The following is a 22,084-nucleotide window of genomic DNA, read 5'->3' on the forward strand; positions in this document are numbered from 1 at the left end:
GGTGTCCTGCAAAGTCTGAGATCATCACTGGTTAGGGAAAAAGTAGGCGTGTCACCTGCTTTCAGTCCTCCAACAGAGTCCAGGACAGACTGCAGGCCCGCCATGCTGCTGGAGAGACGGGGATGCCGGGGGGCCTCTTCTCTGCCCCTCCCAGGCCAGAGCTGCCTAATGGCCAAGGGGCTGTTGTGACATTGACCAGCAACTTTTGTCTGGCTGCAGTCAGGCTCAGGGACCAAGAGAGTAGTTGGCTTTTGCTTCTCCCTAACTCAGAGTCCTCCCGACCCTCTTTATCCCAGCCCCTCTTTGTTCTCCAAGCATGTGTTGTCCTCCCCACCTTCATTTTCTCCTGTTTCTAGTCTAAGCTTTAGACCCCATTCCCAGAGTACAGTGCCAAAGTTATCGCAGCAGGCGAGGTGGCTTTGCTGAAGGCCGGCAGTGGGCCCTGGCCAGGGGTGGCTGAGCTTGTGTTTTGTCGGCTGCAGGGCCTCTGATGGTGATTGTGGAATACTGCAAGTATGGAAATCTGTCCAACTACCTCAAGAGCAAAAGGGACTTATTCTTTCTCAACAAGGTAAGGATCTCAGATGTTGGAGTTTTCTAAAGACAATCGTGAGTTTCCGTTTAGGTCACAGCAGCATAAAGCTAAACCAATCTGCATTGTTCTGTTCGTGAAATGGCGCCGACTGCTCAATTTGGCTTTTTCTTTCTCCTTTTTCCATGGTTTACTTCCATACAAAGTTGTCACACTCCTTTTGTGGGACATGCAGATAAATCATTTGACCCCAGAGTGTCTAAACAGCAGCAAGGCAATGTTATAATTTTACTCCTCTGTCCTCACTCTGTGTATACACACCCACAACACACACTCACATGACAGGGCTTTAAAAGATTTGTGAAAATAATGGAATTAAAAATGATTTTTTTCTTGAATTTCTTGAAGCCCCCCTTTGTATGATCACATGTATGTAAGTTACTGGTTTCTTGAAAGGAGACGCCAGCACATGTAGAACTGCCTCCACTTATTGGACTGGAGCAAATAAAAACAGAATCAAAAGAGTAGCTGTACAGTCAGCGTGGACCACTGATGGGCCAGAGCTAGAATTCGTTTTCTTTCCTTCCTTGCACCCTTTTCTCACTTTGTAGCACTGTCAACCACTCATGTCATTCCCATACACACTGTGACCCAGTCTTACCCAAGCAATGCAGTCTGTGTAATAAAAGGAACCTCTGGGTCCAAGACTTGAGGAGGAATACCTTAACTACAACTTTATGGGTATATATTGGCTCAGTGCTGTGGCCTTCTCGGGGCTCAAGAATTCCGGCAGGCAATGATGTGATGTCACTAACCAGGAATGAATTAATTCAGCTTAGGGATTAAGCACTTGGGCTCCAGAAAAAGACTTCCTGGCTTTCAGTCCTGTCTCTGCCACTTAGGAAATCTAGGACCTTAGGCTAGTCTACTCATTCTCTTGAAGTTTGCACTTGCCCATCTGTGAAATTTAGCCAACAAGAGGAACCAACCAATGGAATTGTTAGAGAGTCAACATCCCTCAGCTAAGCACTCCAGGAGTGTGGATCACCATAATCATCTAACCTCTAAGACAGAAAGATTAGGTGAGTCTTACTTAATACCACTGACCAATAGGGAGGAGAGAGAGGCAGCCATCCAGGAAGGGTTCCCAGTTCTCTGTTGGGGACAAGACTCTGCATACCATGGAAACCATTAGCCAGCTGGCCTGTTCTCTCAGCTCCCAAACTCTCATCTAACCAAAAACACAGGGGAACTACCAGCCTAGTGATGTGGTATGCAGGTTTCCTCCCAGTTTTTAAACAAGACCTTGTAACTGTTAGACTTAGAGGCTAACAGGCATCTCTGTGACCATCTAGTTCACACGCTTCAGTTAAGTGCCCTAGATGTCAGATGATTGGTTCAAGGACACACGCCCACCTACTCCCAGATGACACTGGGGAGAAAGAGCCCAGCTGTCCTGACTCAGGTGTTTTCAGGGCTTTCGTGTGCATCACACTGGGTAAGGCGAAAAACACAAGAAACAGTGGGAGGTGGTGCCCTGGGCCAAGAGCAGTGCACACTCTCTCCAACTCTGAAGTGCTGGCCTGGGTTCAGAAAGAACTAAGCCAGCAGGACACCCTGGGGACCTTGGCAGGATGGGACGTTTGGGTTCGTGCGTCCTTTGTTTTGAAGAGTCTACTTCCTTCCCTGGCTATATTTAATGGTTCGCCTCTCTTGTACCTTGAGAGGAGCTTCGTGTTTTCATGGAAAACCTACAGCTACCTTTTGTAGCTGGATCCTAGAGGAATATAAAGAGAAGATAAAGGAAAACCACCCCTACACACACACAAAAAACCCTAAATTGAAAATGGGATATTCCACATTCCAAATAAATCCAGTTAATTCATTTTTATTTAACCAAGAGGGCTGCCCATAAGCCAAGCTGAATGAACCATTGCTTGGAGGACAGGAAACAGGTGAGAAAGCTCAAGTTTGGGTTCTTGGTAGGCATATCTCAGGCTGTGACTTCTAGGCTGCCCAGAGGGAGTAGCCCAGGGGTTGACTTTTCTCCCTGTGCCGTAGCCAGCACTTTCCCCGCTGCCCCCGTGTCCTGAGAAGGGTCTTGTGAAAAATAAAATTCCAGTCCCCAACATTGCAGAATCCTCCTGGAGACAGGACCACGAATGTTCAGACTCCCCACCTGCTCTCGAGGACAGGTGTTGTCCCAAAGTCCCAGGCAGAGTGGAAGAAGAACTAAGCCAGCAGGACACCCCAGGGACCTGGGCAGGATGAACCACTCTTGGGAAAGCGGGTATGCAGTCTTCCTGCCCGTTTCTGGCCACACAGGAAGATCTCTGGTCGGAGAATAAGAGTACCCCCCACCCCAATGCACACACATACGCACTTATAGAACGTGTTGGGACTGTCCCCTCTGAAGCTCCCTCCTTCACGGTCCTTTGCTTGCTCTCATTGTGCCCTCTAGTGGAAGGACCACTCCTCTTGTGTGACACTCCTAGAAAAACCATGGAAGAATATGGGAGGCCAGGGAATGGGAGCTGTACCACACTGTGCAGGCAGAGGGAGGGACGCCACCAAACTGCACTCCCTCTCAGCTTCTGTGTCAGCATGGCCAACCAGCAGCATCAGGGCTAAGCATGTGGTCCACTCCTGAAGCCACTACAACTGCCACTTTTCTAGTGGGGCCACCATTAGATTAATTCCTAAAGGCAGTAGAGGCACCCAGAACCAGTAACTCCTTTCCTCCAAGTCATAAAATCATCACGGGATGATAGAGGAGGGTGGGGATGAGGAAGCTGCAACCCAGAAAATTAACATGACTATGTCCACATTCCCATGCTGAATGGAAAGAGGCAGACAACAAGCCAGGACTTGGATGCCCAATCCAAGCAGAAAGACTTTTTCCACCCCACGTTAGAATGAAAGTGTGTCTCTGAAAACAAAGTGTTACTCTCTCTCCCTTCTCCAAGGAAACGGAGAGCTTGGCTACTGCAGCCTGGCCTTAAAACATCTCATGGGATTTCAAAGTGAAACCTCAGGTACCCCAGCAGTTGTTGTCTGTCGTTCATGTAATCTGGCACAAGATGACCTGTGATGTGCAAAGGCAACTTGTTTGGTTGACCAACCTTAGCTGCATGTGACCGGCTTCTCTCTGGCTAAAAACTACTTTGCAGGATGGCAGTTTGGCACAGTGATTTAAAGGCCTGCATGCTTATATCAGAGTGCCTGGGTTCAAGTCCCAGCTCCCGTATTTCAAGTACCTGGGTCCCTGCCACTCATGTGGGAGAGCTGGGTTGAGTTTCAAGTTCCTGGCTTCAGCCTGACCCAACCCCAGCTGCCGTGGGCTTTTGGAGACTGCACAAGTAGATAGAATATCGTGTGTGTGTGTGCGCGCATGCGTGCCATTCAAATAAAATTATAGAAATGAAAATTGAAAACTGCTTTGAAAAATCATTGGGAAAATTAAGAAAAGGCACCCAAGGCCTTTGCTACTGTTTCACACAGTAAACATTTTGTAAGTCCAAACAACCTCATGTTGGCATGAACGTTCTTTCATCAGACCTATGAGACTGTCTAAAAGCAGCCAAGAGCAGAACATGTCAGATGATCCCCGAAGTGGCCAGACCTGCGGGATGGGGCCCTCTACAGAGGTAACTGGTCTCCCCGTGGCCATCCTGGGGCTTGGCTCTCAGCTGCGCCCTTTGTGGTCTCTTCGTAGGACTCTGCACTCCACCTGGAGCTGAAGAAAGAAAGAGTGGAGGCAGGCCTGGAGCAAGGCAAGAAGGCGAGACTGGCCAGCGTCACCAGCAGCGAGAGCTTTGCCAGCTCTGGGTTCCAGGAAGATAAAAGTCTGAGCGATGTTGAGGAAGAGGAGGGTAGGTATCGAGTCCTTCCTGCCCTACGGTCTGAGATATTTTTATCACATACTGTGCATCTCTGAAATTGTTTTCTTATTTCTCACCCTAATAAACTTCCGTGGGAGACTCCAGGGGCAGTGTCCCAGGGAGATAAGATTTGAATTAAGATTATTTTCCGAGTTACTAATTCTGACAGGGGCCTTTGCAAGTTGTCTCCACCATCCTCCAGCTCCCTGCCCACCATGGAGGTGGGGCGGGATTGCTTTTTTTGTCTTAAGAGATTATCTCCCATCCCTCCCCGCCCCCCCACCCCCCATACACACACTGTGCTTGGCTAAAATGGGCCGAAAGCCTGGAACAAATCCCTGCTGTTCACCTTGAAACTCCAATGCTCTTGCACGTGAACTCTGAACTACTGGTTGGTTTCGTGTTTTGCTAACGTTGTTCCAATCAACTGGGATGTGTTGGAACCACAAGGGCCCTGACAAACAGTGTTAATGCTTTCCAGACGCTGATGAGTTCTACAAGCAGCCCATCACCATGCAAGATCTGATCTCTTACAGTTTTCAAGTGGCCAGGGGCATGGAGTTCTTGTCATCCCGAAAGGTCGGTCTGCCTCTTAAGTGGTGTCTCCTCTTTGCCAAGTCCAGACACTCATCTTAGCAATAACTCTGTTCCCCTGCCCCTCCCGCTTTCGGCTTCTTATACCTGTGGCTTGAAACGTAGGATGACTAATGTCAGCAGACGTGCCTTCGTTTGCCTGGATGAATGATGAGCTCTGGACTCCAGCAGGTGCAGCTTGATTCTAGGGACAAACATCTACCAGGGCTTGGGTTCCTCCGCTCTGGCAGCCATTCTGCCCAGTTGTACCCTCTGGCAGATTTTCCAGTGTGCCCAGAGTCCCAGAATTCAAGGATTCCCAGCAGCATGTCTGCTAATATAGCCATGGGGGGTGGGGGCTGCCCCTGGGCTGCAGTAGAAGAAATATCTCTTCTGAGCAACTCAGGGATATAAGGCTTGAGGGGCAGGGTGAGGGAAAGAAGAGTCTGGTTCATCTGGTAGACCTCAGCCTGCCAGCAACAGCACTGAGCAGGCTGCTGCCCACACAGTGCAACCTGGTATATTTGGTGCCTGGTATATTCTTGTTTCCAGGGCCTCAAGGGGTCTGGATGTGCAAAGCACAGTGTGTGTGTGTAGTAATTGTGTACTCCAGGAGCTGCTTCCTTTGCTGCATGTGAAATGGGATCGGAGGATTAAGACTAATCACCCCCCAAGAAGGCATAGGAAATCACCCGGTTAAATTAAGGAAGTGCATTGATTCTGCAACCGTTTTATTATAGTGCATTCATCGGGACCTGGCAGCCAGAAACATTCTCTTATCTGAGAACAATGTGGTGAAGATTTGCGATTTTGGCCTCGCCCGGGATATTTATAAGAACCCTGATTATGTGAGAAAAGGAGATGTAAGTGGCTTTGGTGTTTATTTGACTCTCTCCTACCCTGTCATTTTCAAACCGCAGCCTGAAGTCCTCGGTAAATATTTGCACTTCCTCGGCAGTCATCCCCCAAAACTGTGGCGTGTTCCCTGTGTAGCTGGGCAGGCCGAGTGTGCTGCCAACCAGAAAGTCCTGGCATGGGACCTATAAAGGCCACTGTGTCCTGCCTCTGTTTGTCCCCTTCCTTGGGGCAAGGCCCCCGGCGAGATGCTGGCCTTCCCTCCCTTGCACTCCTGGAAGAGTTGCTTGTACCCCTGCAAGGAACAGCCTGGACCTTTCCCTGTGGATGATGGATTCAGCAGGTGTGTACGCACGTCTCAGGAAAGGGTGGGGCAGGGAGTTGCACTGCGTCTCCCTGCTGGCCCCCGGGGCCCTCTCTTCTCTCCTTGTCCCCTCTTGTTTGTGAACACCGTGTGATTTTCCCCTTGTGGCTGACCTCCTGTGTCCTTTCTGCTGGCCTGCGGGCTGCTGTCTGCACCGGGCTAGTGATTACACTGTGGACATCCTCGGACCGCAGTGGGCTTTGGGAGGGGCAGGAAGATCACCCGGAAGGCTGGCGAAGCTGGTTGACTGGGCCCCACCCTGGGGCTTCTGATTCAGCACGGCTTGGTGGGGCCTGAGAACAGCGTTCCTCATGTATTGCTAAAATGATGCTGATCGGGCCGGCGCCCAGGACCTGGAGACCCAGTGCTCCACACTCCCTTTTTATAAAAGGGGAGGGGGAACCTGAGCTGGCCATGGAGCTGTGGTGTGCAAAGAAGGTATCCACTTAGGCTTCAGCTTCCCTCTTTCCTGTCCCTCAGCGTTCCACTCAACCTCTTCGTGCCCTTCTCTCTGTCTCTCCATCATCCCATCCTTCCATCCAGCCCCATCCATATAAAGTGGCAGGGCTAATGCACTGGGATGATCGCTACGTGAGATGGAAGGAAGATTTGTCTGCATGGTTTAATACTGCATTTCCTTAAATACATGCACTCCCCTAAAAAACCCAGATACTAGATGTGTATACATGAAGCCAGCTTGCCCCTTTTCAGAAGCTTTGCCCACTCTCCCTGGGCAGAGCCATTTAGAAATAATCCTTCCACATCATCCTTCTTAGGAAAAAAAAAATCTAAGAAATCACCTCCGATTTCCAAGAGGTCTTCTAATTCAGATCACTTGCCTCCAAGCCCTAAGTGTTCTTATGGAAAGTAGAATGTTTGGGGATAGATTTATTTTTAAAGTTATTATTATTTATTTGAACTATTAAGGGTGGGGGGGAATGAGAGAGACAGATCTATTCATTGGTTCATTTCCTAAATGCCTGCAATGGTTGGGGCTGGACCGGGTGAAGCCAAGAGCCAGGAACTCCTGGCTCTCCCACATGGGTGGCAGGGACCCAAACACTTGAAGCATCACCTGTTGCCTCCGAGGGTGAACAGGTGCAGGCAGTTGGAATAATGAGCAGAGCAGGGGCTGGAATCTGGTGCTTTGCTGCTGCCACTGCAAGTGCCTGCCCAGGAGCAGAAGGAGACGCACAAGACCACAGAGTGAGGACCTTGTGGATACACCAGAGGAAGTCCCTACACATGTGCTGCTGTCACAGACCTCAGCTTAGCATGACGTAGGAGGACACAGCAGAAAGTTGACACAGAAGTATAGTGTGGAAGATGATGCAAGGGTTCAAGCGTTTTCCTTTCCTTTTTTTTTCCAGCATCAAAATAAACTCACTTTTTAATTCTGCTTCATTCTCACATAGGTCTGTTAGCATAGCCGGGAGAGTAGTCTCCATGTTAGGAAGCCGCGGCTGCTCTAGGAAATGCTATCCCTGCCAAGTGTGACCTGGGAGGTGACCCCACGAGTGCGTGGGCTGCATGGGCATTGTGTTCTGGACTTCTGCTCAAGGCCCCCCTTGCTCTCCCTCAGACTCGACTTCCGCTGAAGTGGATGGCTCCGGAATCCATCTTCGACAAAATCTACAGCACCAAGAGTGACGTGTGGTCCTATGGAGTGCTGCTGTGGGAAATCTTCTCCTTAGGTAAACTCGGGCGGAAGGAGGGGTGCCGCCTCTCCAGCTGGGTATCCTTTGGCTCAGCACCTGCAACAGCTGCAGTTCCTTAGAGAGGCCTGGGTCCAGCTGACTCAGATGGGTAACGGCATTCTTTGCAAAGATATGCACAATTCTTTGTCCTGCTGGCAGTACCAGCCACCGTGGATGGCTTGAAGCCTGGCTCTAGGTCACCCACACACAGACACACAACAAGCCCATATCTGCTCACAGACACATAGCAATGACCTGAAGCCTCCCAGACTCGGGTTCGAGCCAAGTGTCTTTTGGACTTTGCCAAAAGCTCGCTTTTTGCAGCACATCCGAGTAAAAACCACTCAGCAACATCCCTGGTTTCCTGTAATGTGTAAAAGCCATTCGCCTGTCTTTGATGACAGGCACCTGCTGCTTCCAGTCTTTGAAAGCAGCTTGGCGGCCACCGTGGCCCTCCAGTGACACAGCGCCAGCCCCAGATGCTTCCTAGCAGCAGCGTTCCCTGGAAAGTGCAGACAAAGAAGTGTCGAGGTCGACCAGGGTCAGGGGCTGGATCAGAGTAGACTGGGAGGTCTTGGCTGGCCCTCCCCAGCCACAAGCCTCCCTGAAGAGAAAAGGTGACAGATACCCGCAGACAAGACCCCTCTCGCGTAGACTGCGTAGTTACCCTAATCAGTCTACACCTGGAGCCCAACGCTGGTCAGGATCCCAGTGCTGTACCCTGTAAAGGAAGAGTGAGTTACAGTTATCCCCAGGGAGGAGGGAATAACCCACAAACCCATTGATTTTTTTTCTCTTTTTCTTTTTTTTTAAATAAAAGAGGTTCACCTGCCCCTGGCCTGAGTCTCTGGGTGACTCGGCTCCTTCCCTGACCCAGGAGGCACCAGACAGAAGGCCTGGGAGATTGTTTCTAAACCACCCTTGGAAGGGAAAGAAGCGCTGCTTTAGCCCCCTGGGAAGCACTGGCAGCCCGCAGCCATAACGCCCCACCCTGTGCCCCCTCCCTCCGCCCGCAGGTGGGTCTCCATACCCTGGCGTGCAGATGGACGAAGACTTCTGCAGCCGCCTCAAGGAAGGCATGAGGATGCGGGCACCCGAGTACGCAACACCGGAAATGTGAGCACTTCCCTCGCAGCCGACCGGGTTCCTCCAGGTTGGGCCACCCCCATTAAGGCTCACGGTGTGGATGTTGAGTCCCCAGTCTGCAAGGTGCCGTGGTCTTCTTGGTCTTCGGAGGTGGCCATCCGCAACCCTCCAGCTCCCCGCCTCCCATGCTGCAGGTGGTGTTTTTCCATAGCTAGTGCGCAGTCTTCCCATCCCGTCCCCACCCCTGAGGTGACTTTGCAAGGCCTCCAGCTGGGGACGGAAGGGGGATGTTCCATCTGGTCACAACCCACCCCTCCTTCCCGGCCTGCCCCCCAACCCCCAGTCTGACTCCAGGAAAAACTCTGAGGCCACCCAGGAATTGCACGTAGGCCTTGGCCCCTACTCAGCTAGTTGGGAGCCAAAGGAGTTGGGCCACCTCACCGGGGACAGAGGGCTGAGGTGCTGCAACAGATCACTCCTCCATGGGTGCCACAGACCTGCGAGGGGCTGGGCTAGGGCTGCGGGAGAGGAAAAGGGAGTTTCCTGTCCGAAGCCGGAACATCCTCCACAGCAGGCCAGCCGGGTGCTGGACGTCTCTGGACTCCTCTCCCTGGCCCTGGCTTCTGGAGGCGCCTTCTTGCCGTGCGGTCCAGAAGCTTTTGTGCGTGGCTTGCACTTGGGCTGCAAGGCCTGGGCTGGAATGTGATGACACCTGCAGTTTCGCTGAGCTGCTGACAAGGCCTCTTGGAGGAGGCAAAGGCAGGCGGCACCATCTTTCCTGGACTCGTGGGAGGCACCTCCCCCCACCAACACACACAATGGGGTCCCTGTCCTAAGCCCTAAGATGGCCTTTGGGGAGGAGTCGAGGGGAGTAAAGGAAACATGGGCTTGGCCAAAGGGCAAGGTCGCTGGCTCTTTCCTTTCACATCTGGAGACAAGTTTGGGTCAGGCCCAGGATGGGGGAGGGCCACACGAGAGGGGGGACCAAGACTCAGGCCTGCAAAGGGCACATGGGGTGGAGGGGAGACGGGGAAATTGGCAGTGTGAGCGCAGGGAGCAGGCACCGGGCCTATGGACTTGTCAGTTTCGCATGGTGTCCCCAGCAGGGATCAGAGTAGGCAGGGCCTACTTCTGAGACAGACAGTGACCAGAGTTAGCTTAGCACCCAAGATTGCACGTGGGGCCGAGGAATGTGGAAGACCTTGAGAGCTTGGAGCTGCTTCATTGCCAGGGCGGCAGCCCCCCCCCCCCCCGCCAGGAGCCCTGATTTGACATTTTCTCGCTGTCACAATCTCTCAGGGCTTTCCCATGCACCACAGCCGGCAGGGGGCAGCAGTGAGCGGGAGAGCTGGGTGAGGACTGTCCTCTGAGAGGCCGAAGGCCGGTCCGGGTCCACCAGGTGGTGGAGGAGCCAGAGGAAGGCGCAGGTGCTAAAGCACAGTGCATGTTAGGTCAGCCCACCAGCGCCTCCAGGAAGAAGTGGCTTCCCACGCATCCACTCGCAATCCAGCCTGCCGTTCCACTACCCACGTCCTGCAGGAGACGGCTCTTGGTGACCAGCAGCAACGATAAGCATTACGATGAGCGCTCGATAACACCGATATGTGTTCAGTGCTTTTACATACCGGCCACCAACGCTGACCCGTTGACTTAAGGCTCCTCAGCAGCCCTATGAGATAGGCACTCCTACCCTGTCCAGTTTACAGAGGAGAAGACTGAGGAGCTGGACAGCTCAGTAATTTGCCCCAGACCACACACCTAATAAAGTTGATCGAGTCTCAGTCCAGACTTTCTAATGACATGCAGGGTCTATATCCAGTTCCTCATCTGAGATAAAGCAAATTGAGGGATACAAAGTCGCATCTCTCTTGGACTGAACTTCTTCCTGATCTTCCCAGGTCACCTCTGACCCTCCAGGCAGTCAACAGAGAGAGGCTCAGTTCTAGGAAGCCAGAGGTTTAAATAACATAAAAGCTTTAGGAAGGTGTCCAAGGCAGACTCGGAGCTGCTTGCTTCTGCTGGCTCCCCAGGCAGGTGGAAGCTGCTGGAGAGAGACCCTTCTTGCAGACAGTGGGAGGCAGGGCCTTGGTGAGGACGTGGTGCAGCTTCTCAGGCCTGGGATCCTACGCCCTGAACTTGGCCTAAAAGCAGTGTGCCCTTGAGAACTTGGACGACAGCTGGGAAAGGGAACTTCCCACAGGTCCCTCAGCTCGCGTTTGCAGGCATCTCTGTGCTTTCTGAAACCTGTCTGCTTTGTGATTGTAAAGGCATGGAATGCCGAATCATTGGTTTCCCTGCCAGAGCCTGTTTAATCACATGTTTTTCCTTAAGAGAATAAGCAGTGGATTTCTGCTTTTCCTTCGCTGTTGGCTGAGGCGAGTCACGTTGACTTCTGGGCAGGAGGAGTGGAATATAGAAATCAGAAACCAAGAATCAGAAGTAAAATAACAGCGAGCAAGTGGAGGGTGGTCCCTGTTGCTAGTTTTGGCAGAGAAGCCAGGGAGGAGCCCTGCTCAGGGTCACGGCCGTCCCTGACAGCTGCTTGCCCCTGAGCGCTGGGAACTGGCCACACTGCTGGGCAGATCCTGCTGCCCACTCCCAGTGCCCAGGCCCCACTTCTGTTGGCCTGGCTCAAGCCTTTCTTGCTGAGGCAGTCTTCTAGAAAATTGCCAGGTGCATAGTTGATGTTCTCCCAACTGCCTCTGACTCCCTGTTTATGGCTGGAGATAAAATGAAAAAGGACAGGGAGGGGAAGGGCTGGGCCCTGGATGGCCAGGCTAGTCCTGATGCCCTGACAGCAAATGCCCAGTCCTCCCTCAGTGGAGCTGCTGGTCAAGGACAGTTGGGATCTTGGGGGCTGTGGCCATCTGGCCTGTGTCTCCCAGAAAGTATGGACCAAATCCCAGAATTGGAGACTGGGGCCCCAGTGAAGTGGGATGCCTGGCACTAACCCTGTTCCCATCACACTCGCCAAAGGAGCTGCCAGCTCTTGGAGCCCATTACTCTCTGGGAACCAAGTGATCTGGGTGGAACAGACAAGGGACAGAAAAGGGGGGCTCCAGACTGCAGGTCTGATGGCAGGAGCCCATTCTGCCCTTTAGCAGAGAGACCTGATACCTGCTTGCTTGCCATTTGTTGGAGTTCCACCTCCCAACTGCCTGGAAAGCTCTCCTCTGAAGATCAGTGCCTAGGGCTGGGGTCTCAAGGACCATGTGCTGCCTGCATTCCCCATGGGTACCTCAGATGCTATCCTGAGCCTGACACCTGGTGCTGGGACACACACACACACACAAACACACTGTGTCTGCTCTCAGAACTGTTTCAGCTGCAGCAGCTTTGGCCACTGCTGCACAGAGCAGCCCTGTAAAATCATTCCTGCAGGGCTAGTGAGGATGGGCGAGACGTCATTACCGAGAGAGGACTGGGAGGCTGTCCCTTCGCTGGGAGGAGCCGCACTGCTTCCTAGTAACCGGCTCGCTTCATAACTTCTGGCTCGTATGTGCCCTCAGTTTTCCATCATCTCATTAGTGGCCTGCAAGGTTAGCACCTGCTGCTGTCAGCGCACTCAGAAGCACGAGACGAAATTTTCCATGTGTCTCTAACATCACCTTACTGTTTTCTCTTTTGTTTTACCTTCATCCTAGTATTTTCTTCTTCTTTCCCTTTCTCTTCCCCTTGGCCCTCCTCCTCCCTTTTCATTCCCCTCCTTCCACTCCTCCTATTCCTTCACTCTCCTCCTTCTTTTCTTCTCTCTCTCCCTTCCTCCCTTCCCCCCCCCCCCCTTTGTGATTCTCATTGTCTGTAACTCTCACCTGGAATGCTTTGAAACAAACGGGGCTGCCTGAAAGCACGTGACTCTGAAGAGGGATGGAGTGTGCCAGGGTTTGCCCACCTGGCTCCCAGCAGGTGAGGGGTGCTGCAGGCTGGCTGCAGAGCCCACACAGGGAGCGGAGCCAGGTCTTCCCAGACACCAGCCTGGCCGCCTTCAGCAGGTGCTCATCGCCTGTCCACCTGCCAGGCCCTGGGCTGCGGATGGGCTGGAAAGATGTGAGGAACCTAGGAACGTGACAAAGTGCTTCTTGGCTAGTTCTAACTCACTCCCACAGTCCCAGTCCATTCAGGTTTTGATCAGATTTGGTCAGATTCCTGCCCGCCCGCTACAGCCAATCTGGTAACACTCTGTTGGAAAGAAGGGTCCCCAATCCCAGCCTCCTGGCATGGGTTTTTTTGGTGGTTTGTTTGTTCTTGGAGTGTGGCCAGCACAGATCTACAGACATGCCCCTGTCGGGAGCCTGGTGCCCTCATGTCTGGAACATTAAGAGGAGCCACATGGCCGAGGTAACTGATTCTTCGGATGGTGAGACACACATCTCCTGTGTAGAAGCCCAGCATGTCCTACGGCCTTGAGCAGCCAAGGCCTGCCTGTTGACAGAAGGCAGCTCTGGACTGCGGGGCAGGGAGAGGTTCCCGGCGTGCAGCCCTGGACGCTGCTCAGACACCGCATGGGTTTCACCTGCAGGGAGGGGCCTGGGGCTGTGCACCCCATACCTCCTCCAAGCAGTCTCCACTGCTGAGGCAGTTCAGGGAGCTGTGTGGACTTGCACTCTCCTCCATGGGAGTGACAAAACTGGCTCAAGGCCACCTGTGTGGGAATCTGGGAGTAAAGTAAGAACAGATGATGGTTCGCTTAAGGAGGTGTGTGGCTGTGTCCACGATGATTTGTGAAGGACATGGAAAGCGAGCAAAGGAGGCCTTGGCTTCATCTCCAGTTGCCAGAAGGAGGCTGCTGCTCCCTGGGGGCCGCCCCCAAGCGTTGGGGCCCTAGAGCCCTGGCAGGGAGACGGGGGCATGGTTGGTGAGCATGCCGCAGTAGGCAGGTGCCGCCTGCTGCCAGCGGGACCTTGCCCCACACATATGCACACCTGTTGTGAGTCTGTGTTTAGACCTGGATGTAAATGTGAAGCACTGGTCACGTGCTACTTCAGGCATAGTCTGTGTGCCTGCAGGCACTACCAGCTTGGAATACAGCGCGCAGTCGTGTGTCATTATCCGGTACGTTCAGCCTCTCTTCCTTGTGCTCTTCCCCAACAGCTATCAGATCATGCTGGACTGCTGGCACAAAGACCCCAAAGAAAGGCCCAGGTTTGCGGAGCTTGTGGAGAAACTCGGCGATTTGCTTCAAGCCAATGTGCAACAGGTAAAGTTCATGAGAAGCCCTGAGGCCTGGGAACCTGCATCCACGGGGTTGGTACTTGTTGGCTGCCGGGATACTGTCCTGCTGCCGCCCTCTGGTCCAGCTTCCTGCTCAATGCTCCTGCGAGGCAGCCGTTGATGGCTCAAGTGCTCCAGTACTTGCTGCCACTCTCCTGGAAAACCTGGATGGAGTTCCTGACTTCTGACTTCAGCCTGGCCAGGGTGCATCCTTCAGGGAGTAAACCAGGGAATAGAAGAGCTCTCTCTCACTCTCTCTCCTCTCTCTGTCTTTCAATTAAATACATCTTTAAAACGTACACACAACCAAGACTTGCAGGCAGCACAGTTGACGTGGACGTGGTGCTGGGCAGCTGCTGGGTGCAGCGGGACTGGTGTGACTGGAGCCCTGTCTTCGGTGTTTCAGGATGGCAAGGACTACATCCCGCTCAATGCTATTCTGACGGGAAACAACGCGCTGACCTACTCGGCTCCCGCCTTTTCCAAGGACTTCTTCAAGGGGGGCGTCTCCCTCCCCACGTTTCATCCGGGAAGCTCTGACGATGTCAGGTGAGACTGTCGTCGCAGCCTGTCCAAACCCACCAAAGAACAGGAATAAAGAAAAGCGTAAATAACTGTGCTACAGTCACCCTATGCCCACTTTTTACATTCAACCCCTGCTAACATTTTGTCCTGTTTTGTGTTCCCTAAATGGGTGTGTATTTTTCTTTTTGCTGAGCCATTTGAAAGAGGGCTTGGAGACATTACCGTGCTGTGTTCATAAGGACTTTTGGTATATTTTTTGTTAGAAGGGAATTCTACGTAGCCACATCAGAATGATCACACTGAAGCAACTCCTTAATATCATCTATTTCAAATTCCCACAGTTTTCCCAAATATGTTTATGCTTCTTTTAAAAATAGGAAGGATCTAATAAAGAAGGACACAGGATATTTTCTTAGAATTCTTTTGGTTTCTTAGAATTCCTTAGGTTCTCAGGCCAGCAGGCCTCCCAGCATCCGTGCTTGCAGCGGGCACCTGCCGCGGAAAGGCCTGGAACTGCAACTGCAATGAATACGGGCAGTCAGGCGCACCAGGCACCACAGCCAGCCAGTGTGCATTGCTGTGGCTTACTGCCCTGGTGTCGCAGTCAGCCCAAGAAGCGGCAGCTGATGAGTCATCCTTTTTTTTTTTTTAAGCAAACTGTCTTGGTCTGACTCAACTGGTGATGGGCATTAAGTGCAGTGTCCTAGTTTTTTGGGCCCTGCTGGTATGCTGCTTAGCCTTCGCATTGGTAGGGACCTGCCCTAACAAGTTGGGCCTCAGGGCCAGTGCCATGGTATGTGATGCCAGCATCCCATGTGGGCACCAGTTGATGTCCCAGCTGTCCCACTTCTGATCCTGGAAAGCACTGAAGGTTGGCCCAAGACCTTGGGTCCCTGCACCCACATGGGAGATCCAGAGGAGATTCTATGTTCCTGGCTTTGGATCAGCTATTGCGGCCAACTAGGGTGTGAAACAATGGATGGAAGGTCTCTCTCTGTCTTTCCTTCTCTCTCTGTAAGTCTGCCGTTCAAGTAAAATTAAATAAATGTTAATAAGGAAAGAGGGGCTGACACTGTGGCTCAATAGGGTACTCCTCCACCTTCAAACACTGACATCCTGTATAGGCACTAGTTTGTGTCCCAGTTGCTCCACTTCCCATCCAGCTCCCTGCTAATGGCATGGGAAAGCACGGGAGGATGGCCCAAGTCGTTAGGACCCTGCACACACATGTGGGAGACCTGAAAGAGGCACCTGACTCCTGGCTTAAGATCAGCTCCATTCGGCTGTTGCAACCACCTGGGGGGTAAACCAGCAGACAGAAAACCTTTCTTTCTGTCTCTCTTTCTCTCCATAGATCTGCCATTCTGTTAAAAATAAATTTCCTTATTAGTAACCGGACTGTGGGTATCCCCAAGGGGCTTTCCTAAAGAGCCAACAAAAGTCAGTGAGGAATTACGGAGAAATGATGCGCATGCTACATGTTCCTGCAGGGCTCTCTGATGCCTTCCAACCAGCTGGACGATAACCTTGGCAGGCCATTTTGTTTGTTCCCTCACACCCTGTCAGGAAGCATGAAGGCAGATTCTTGCGCTGGACAGTCTTCTTTCCTTTGTACCCTAGGACAGGCAGACCACACCTCACCTGGGGTGTCTTTCTGATTCCACAAGGGGGCGCTGAGTGGGTCCCTCTGCGATTTGGCCCAACTACACACCATGGGAATTGCCAGCCATGGGCTGTAATTGCATTGCTGGCAGGATTCCCAGGGGGACTCCACTGAGACTTGTGAGTCTTGGGGGTGGACTGCTCGGGGAGGGAAGTGATTCCCTCCCGGACGGAGAGGGGGTCAGCTCAGCCACCTAATGTGCCCAAAGCCTCCCGACTCATCAGCCCTTTCTCTCTGCTTCTCTGTTAGATACGTGAACGCGTTCAAGTTCATGAGCCTGGAGAGAATCAAAACACTCGAAGAACTCTCACCACACAACACCACCCTGCTTGATGTAAGTCATGAAGTAAAGTTTCTTGGGGCCCCAGCAGAAGCCCCGAGCCGGAATCCACGCCAACAGCGGCAGCAGTGGTCCGGGGACTCTTGGTTAAGGAGGGCTGGGTGTCAGCATTGCTGGGCTTAGTGTCAGAGGAACCTCCATGGAGGCTGAACCCTTCAAAATATGATTCCATGTCTGCCAATGACCCAGAATGCACACGGAGACCCAGGTTCTTGCTGAGGAAGAATTTAGACCCTCAGGAAAACTCAGGAGTGTCCCGAAGCTCCTGGGTGCTGGGTGCTGCTTGCTTGCTTTCTGGATGGCAGGGCACAGCGCCCGGCTGTGTGTGCCGCTGCACCTTGAGGTGCAAGAGGGAGCCCACTGCAGAGTCACCTTAGCCTGACCGACAGCCACCTGGGTTTCTGGCCTTCACCCCGAGGCCCTGCAGGCTGAACGGCCGTGTTTCTGCCCAGCCACTCTGCGAGGAGCAGGCCAGTGCCTCAGCCGCACTTCCCTGGAAGTCCCTGGGAGAGGAGAGGGAACCAGACAGGTGCTGCTGGCGCTCAGTGTATGACCTGTAGATGGGCACAGTGCCATAACCTGGGGGCTGCTGACAAACACCACCTCCCCAGCCCCCCTTGGGACCCACTCTGCCTTACCACAGACCCCCAGGGAACTCACTTATGTGCTGATCTGGATTCCCTGATCTGGATCGTGACCCACCTGGGGACTATAAGATGAGCCACAGCAGAGGTCATCACCACAGCCGATGTGGGCTCTAAACAAGCAACAGCCACCCATAAAAAATAGAAGGGGTGGCCAATTAGCCCAGCAGTTAGTTACACCCTTGAAACACTCTGCCCCATGTCGGGGTCACTAGGGTGTCCTCAGGGGACCATCCCCCATCCCCGGGTGCTGATGGAGTTTGACAGCAAGGAGTGGCCCTCTCACCGTCCTCCACTGCAGACGCAGGAGGGGACAAAAAAAGATGAAAACATTTTCCCTGCCTACATTCCTCCACACCTGGTCCCCCCCGTAATCAGAAGCCCACGTGGGTGTGTGTCCCTCTCAACTATGCAAACAGTATTAAAAAGAAAAAGTTTTTTTGGCCCGGCACGGTGGCCTAGCTGCTAAAGTCGTTGATCGCAACGGGATCCTATATGGGCACCAGTTCTAATTCCGGCAGCTCCACTTCCCATCCAGCTCCATGCTGTGACCTGGGAAAGCAGTCGAGGATGACCCAAAGCCTTTGGGACCCTGCACCCACGTGGCAGACCTGGAGGAGGTTCCTGGCTCCAGGCTTCGGATTGGTGCAGCACCGGCCGTTGCGGTCACTTGGGGAGTGAATCATTGGACAGAAGATCTTCCTCTCTGTCTCTCTTCCTCTCTGTATATCTGACTTTGCATATATCTGAGCCCTGGAGGAAGTTCCTGGCTCCTGGTTGCGGATCAGCTCAGCTTTGGCCATTGCAGCCACATTGCAGACAGATTTTTTTCTCTGTGTCTCCTCCTTGTTTATCTATCTGCCCTTCCAATAAAAATAAAGAAATCTTTTTAAAAAATAGGCTGCAATGTAAAAGGTAAAACATATGGAAATTTTGTTTTGCTGCTCAGTCTATGCTGGTTTCCAGTCCAAATAAATAAAACTGAGAAAAAGATTTTTCTCATAACCTTAAGCAGCCCTGCCCCACCCTAAGAGCAGCTTCTTGGTTCGCTCTGGTGTTTGCCAATCATCAAGCACACGACTGTAGCCCAGCGAGGGTCGCAGAGCCCGTGTGGAGCCCTCTTTCCGTAACAGGCCGTGTCAACCGCGTCCCGAGGAATCTGCATGACATTCAGTGCCCAAGATGCCCCCGCGAGGAGAGTGAATTGCTGCGCTGTGACTAAGGAGGGCCTGGAAATACCATCGTCTTCAAGAAAAAGAAAAAAACTGAACTGTGACCTTGTAGTTTCCCAGAACTGTTGTGCAGCATGGCTGCCAAACAATACAGCACTGTGATTGGTGGGGGGGCAGCGTACTTAAGCCCTAGCTTAGGACACCAGCGGGCACCATAGCAAAATGCCAGTTTGAGTCCCAGAGGCTCCACTTGCGATGCAGCTCCCTGCTCACGCACCCTGTGAAAGCAGCAGAAGATGGCCCAAGTGCCTGGGTCCCTGCCACCCACCTGGGAGACCCCGATTTTAGTTCCTGGTTCCTGGCTTCAAGCTGGCCCCAAGCCCTGGGTTTTGAGGGCATTTGGGGAAGTGGACAAGCCGATGGAGGATCTCTGTCTCTGGCTGTCTCCTTCTCTCTGTCGTTCCACCTTTCAAATAAATAATAAATCTTTAAAAACAATGACATAGCAGATCCACGGCCAACTGTCATCTGCCAAAATCCATTGTTGCACACATAGGCAGTGATTTGCCCAACAGTTTCCTATGCAAAGTGCTAACCTGGTAAGGGTGTCTTCTCCTTTTGTTAACATGTTTTGACTTCACCTTCAGGACAAAGGGGCGTCCTTGTCACTAGGAACAGGCATTTCTTATAATGAGTCAAGTTCACATTGGGCAATGTGGAGAAAATGCTTCGTGTCCATTGACAGGCAGTGTGGACAGCATCGCCCGGGGGGCCATCTGTGACACATGATATTATCATCCCCCAGACCTGATGGGGACACTGCCGGGGCCAGGCCAGACCGTAACCTTTCTGCTCCTTCCTTTGCAGGATTACCACGTGGACAGCAGCCCTCTGTCGGTCTCCCCCCTGCTGAAGCGCTTCACCTGGACAGAGAGTAAACCCAAGGCCCCGCTCAAGATCGAGTAAGGAAGCTGGCTTTTCCCCTGTGATCCACTGATGGCGGGGAGAGGAAGAGGATGGTGGGTGGCAGGGCTGGAGGGTCAGACTGGGGGCTGCTTGCCCTTCTGCCATCCCAGAGAAGCACTGTTCGCTGCCAAGTACAGGAAGGGGTGTGAAGTCATGCAGGCAGACCCCCAGGCTGTGGGATACACGACTGGGGCTGAAGGAGAAAACACGCCGCTGTCACAGGCGGCGCAGAGGCCCAGGGCAGAGACCTGTGCTTCCTCTCGTAGCTTCTGGTGGCTGCAAGCATTCCTTGGCTTGTGGCTGTACCTCCATGAGCCACCTCCACGTGGCTTTCTCCACATGAGGACATGCGTGTGCTTCTCCTGGCCTCTCTCCTATAAGGCGAGGTGCTGACCTTTGGGGCCCACCCCAAGAGTTCTGGAGAGATGCCCCTTTCAAGATCCCTAGCTCAATGCTGTCTTCTGCCATCTAACACAATATTTAGACTTAGCCCACCTAAGGTCTTTAAAAAAAAAAAAAGACAAGACTTGTTTTTATCTAAAGACAGATTTGCAGAGAGACACAGTTCTTGCATCTGCTGGTTTACTCCCCAAATGACCACAATGTCCAGAGCTGAGCCAATCCAAAGCCAGGAGTCAGGAGCTTCTTCCAGGTCTCCCACATGGGTGCAGGGTCACAAGGCTTTGGCCTGTCCTTTATCACTCTCCCAGGCCATAAGTAGGGAGCTGGATGGGAAGTGGAGCAGCCAGGACATGAACTGGAATCCATATAGGAACCTGACACTTCCATGGGAAGGATTAGCCAACTGAGCTGTTATGCTGGCCAGCCACAGGTCTTGAACTTCACTGGTTCCATGGATTCAACATGGATGTTCTGGGGGCATCTCGGGAGACTGCCACAGAAGCTATTTGACCCAAGAGTGACACAGGGCCAAACCCAAATGTTGGAGTTCCCTGCGGCCGGGAACGTGGCTTTGCTGTGTGTGTGGCACCATGCCTTCTGCCCAGTGGCACCATGCTGGCCTCAGGCTTGTGATGGTGCAAGTTTGGAACAAAGGAAATCTCATTCGAGATTGTGATGGGGTTTGGTGACTGTCAGCTCTCACACAGGGATGAGCAAATGAGCCACTCACAAAGAGGGGGCGGAGTTTGCTATAGAGAAACTCATTTTGTCCATCTGTTGTTTGTTTCTCCATCTCTTCAGTTTGAGAGTCACCAGCAAGAGTAAGGAGTCCGGGCTGTGTGACATCGCCATGCCCGCTTTCTGTCATTCCAGCTGTGGGCACCTCAGCAAGGGCAGGCGCAGGTTCACCTACGACCACGCCGAGCTGGAACACAAGGTCTCTTGCTGCTCTCCGCCCCCAGACTACAACTCTGTGGTCCTGTACTCCACTCCACCTGTCTAGGACTCAGCACAGCCTTACTTCCGGAAGCACCTGTGTACTGACATCCCCACAACACTAGCTTTTGCCAGTATTATGCATCTCTAAGTTTACACCTTTTCCTTTCCACAGGAGTGAGCTGCTTTTTCCAATATTTTTTTTAACAATGCCTTTTTTTGTGTGTGACTAACAAGAATGTAACCCCAGATAGTGAAGAACAACACTACTGCCTACGCCCTCATGTTACTCACCGTGTTAGAGAAATCTCTTCTAAGCCCTGTGGCCCTATGACATAACCAGCTGCTCCCACCCCGAGACAGGAGGCGCACTGTGGAGAGGGTGGCTCAGGAGGCACGCTCATCCTGGCATGCGCTGTGGACACTCCTGGGCCAGCCCCACAGCTCCTGAGCTGGAGGACAAGGCCTCTGCTCTGGAGATGGCTCTCTAGAACCCTCGAGCAGGCAGGTGTAACATGTAAGGAGAAAAGGGGCGGAGGGAAGGAGACGGAAGAAGGCTCAAGAAGAAATCTGGACTCCACCATGTAGTAGGAGAGGTGAAGGGGGCTGTCAACAAGGCTACTTGAGTGGCTTCATAACCCTGACCACTGAACATTGGAGAGCCAACCAGAAGCAGACAGTACAGAGAAAAGGGGGCATTTTCTAGACTCTGGGAGCTGGGAAAAGGACACACTTATTTTTGGCAACTCAAGTAGATTTCAAGGTTGCAACCATGGCCCACCACCATATGTGGCACATTTGAAGATCTAGCACTGAGAGTGGTGCGCCAGTCGGAGTTCTGTGGTTTCTCCAGCGGACACCTTGGGAACCTGCCAGAACCAGGCTGGCTCCAGAATGTGGTGACCTTCTGTTTAGCTCCTTCTTAACAGGGAGCCAAGTGGGATCAGTTTGGTTGGTCAAGGTTGTCCACTACTGGGCTCAAAGCCATATTTTTTAAAATGACGTCAGATTGTATTTCTAACAGTAATGTATAGTCAAAGACATTTAACTCGACTTTTGTGTATTATATTGTTTTGTACAGTTAGCTGTGAAAGGAAATTGAGAATGAAGATGTAGTCTTATAGAGATGGGAAAAAAATAAGAGTGAAAATTCTGTCTCTATACAGAGCAAGCAGACCAACTCAGAGAAGTTGGGACCCAAAAGAATAGGAAGTCAGTCATGTTTCCTTTTAACTGA

General features: G+C 52.4%; 1 protein-coding gene across 1 annotated transcript in view; it reads left to right on the top strand.

Annotated features, from left to right (window-relative positions):
* Positions 1-21,051, top strand: part of FLT1 (fms related receptor tyrosine kinase 1) — a 172,720-nt gene extending 151,669 nt beyond the window's left edge. The window contains exons 20-30 of the mRNA XM_058670920.1: positions 483-571; positions 4,248-4,404; positions 4,895-4,992; positions 5,727-5,849; positions 7,788-7,899; positions 8,919-9,018; positions 14,080-14,185; positions 14,606-14,748; positions 16,637-16,721; positions 19,411-19,505; positions 20,713-21,051. Of these exons, the coding sequence (XP_058526903.1) occupies positions 483-571; positions 4,248-4,404; positions 4,895-4,992; positions 5,727-5,849; positions 7,788-7,899; positions 8,919-9,018; positions 14,080-14,185; positions 14,606-14,748; positions 16,637-16,721; positions 19,411-19,505; positions 20,713-20,914 (1,310 nt within the window). The 3' untranslated portion in view covers positions 20,915-21,051. The remainder of the gene's footprint in view (positions 1-482; positions 572-4,247; positions 4,405-4,894; positions 4,993-5,726; positions 5,850-7,787; positions 7,900-8,918; positions 9,019-14,079; positions 14,186-14,605; positions 14,749-16,636; positions 16,722-19,410; positions 19,506-20,712) is intronic.
* The last annotated feature ends 1,033 nt before the right edge of the window (positions 21,052-22,084 follow it).

This window comes from Ochotona princeps, chromosome 12 (assembly GCF_030435755.1).
Source record: "Ochotona princeps isolate mOchPri1 chromosome 12, mOchPri1.hap1, whole genome shotgun sequence".
NCBI lineage: Eukaryota > Metazoa > Chordata > Mammalia > Lagomorpha > Ochotonidae > Ochotona > Ochotona princeps.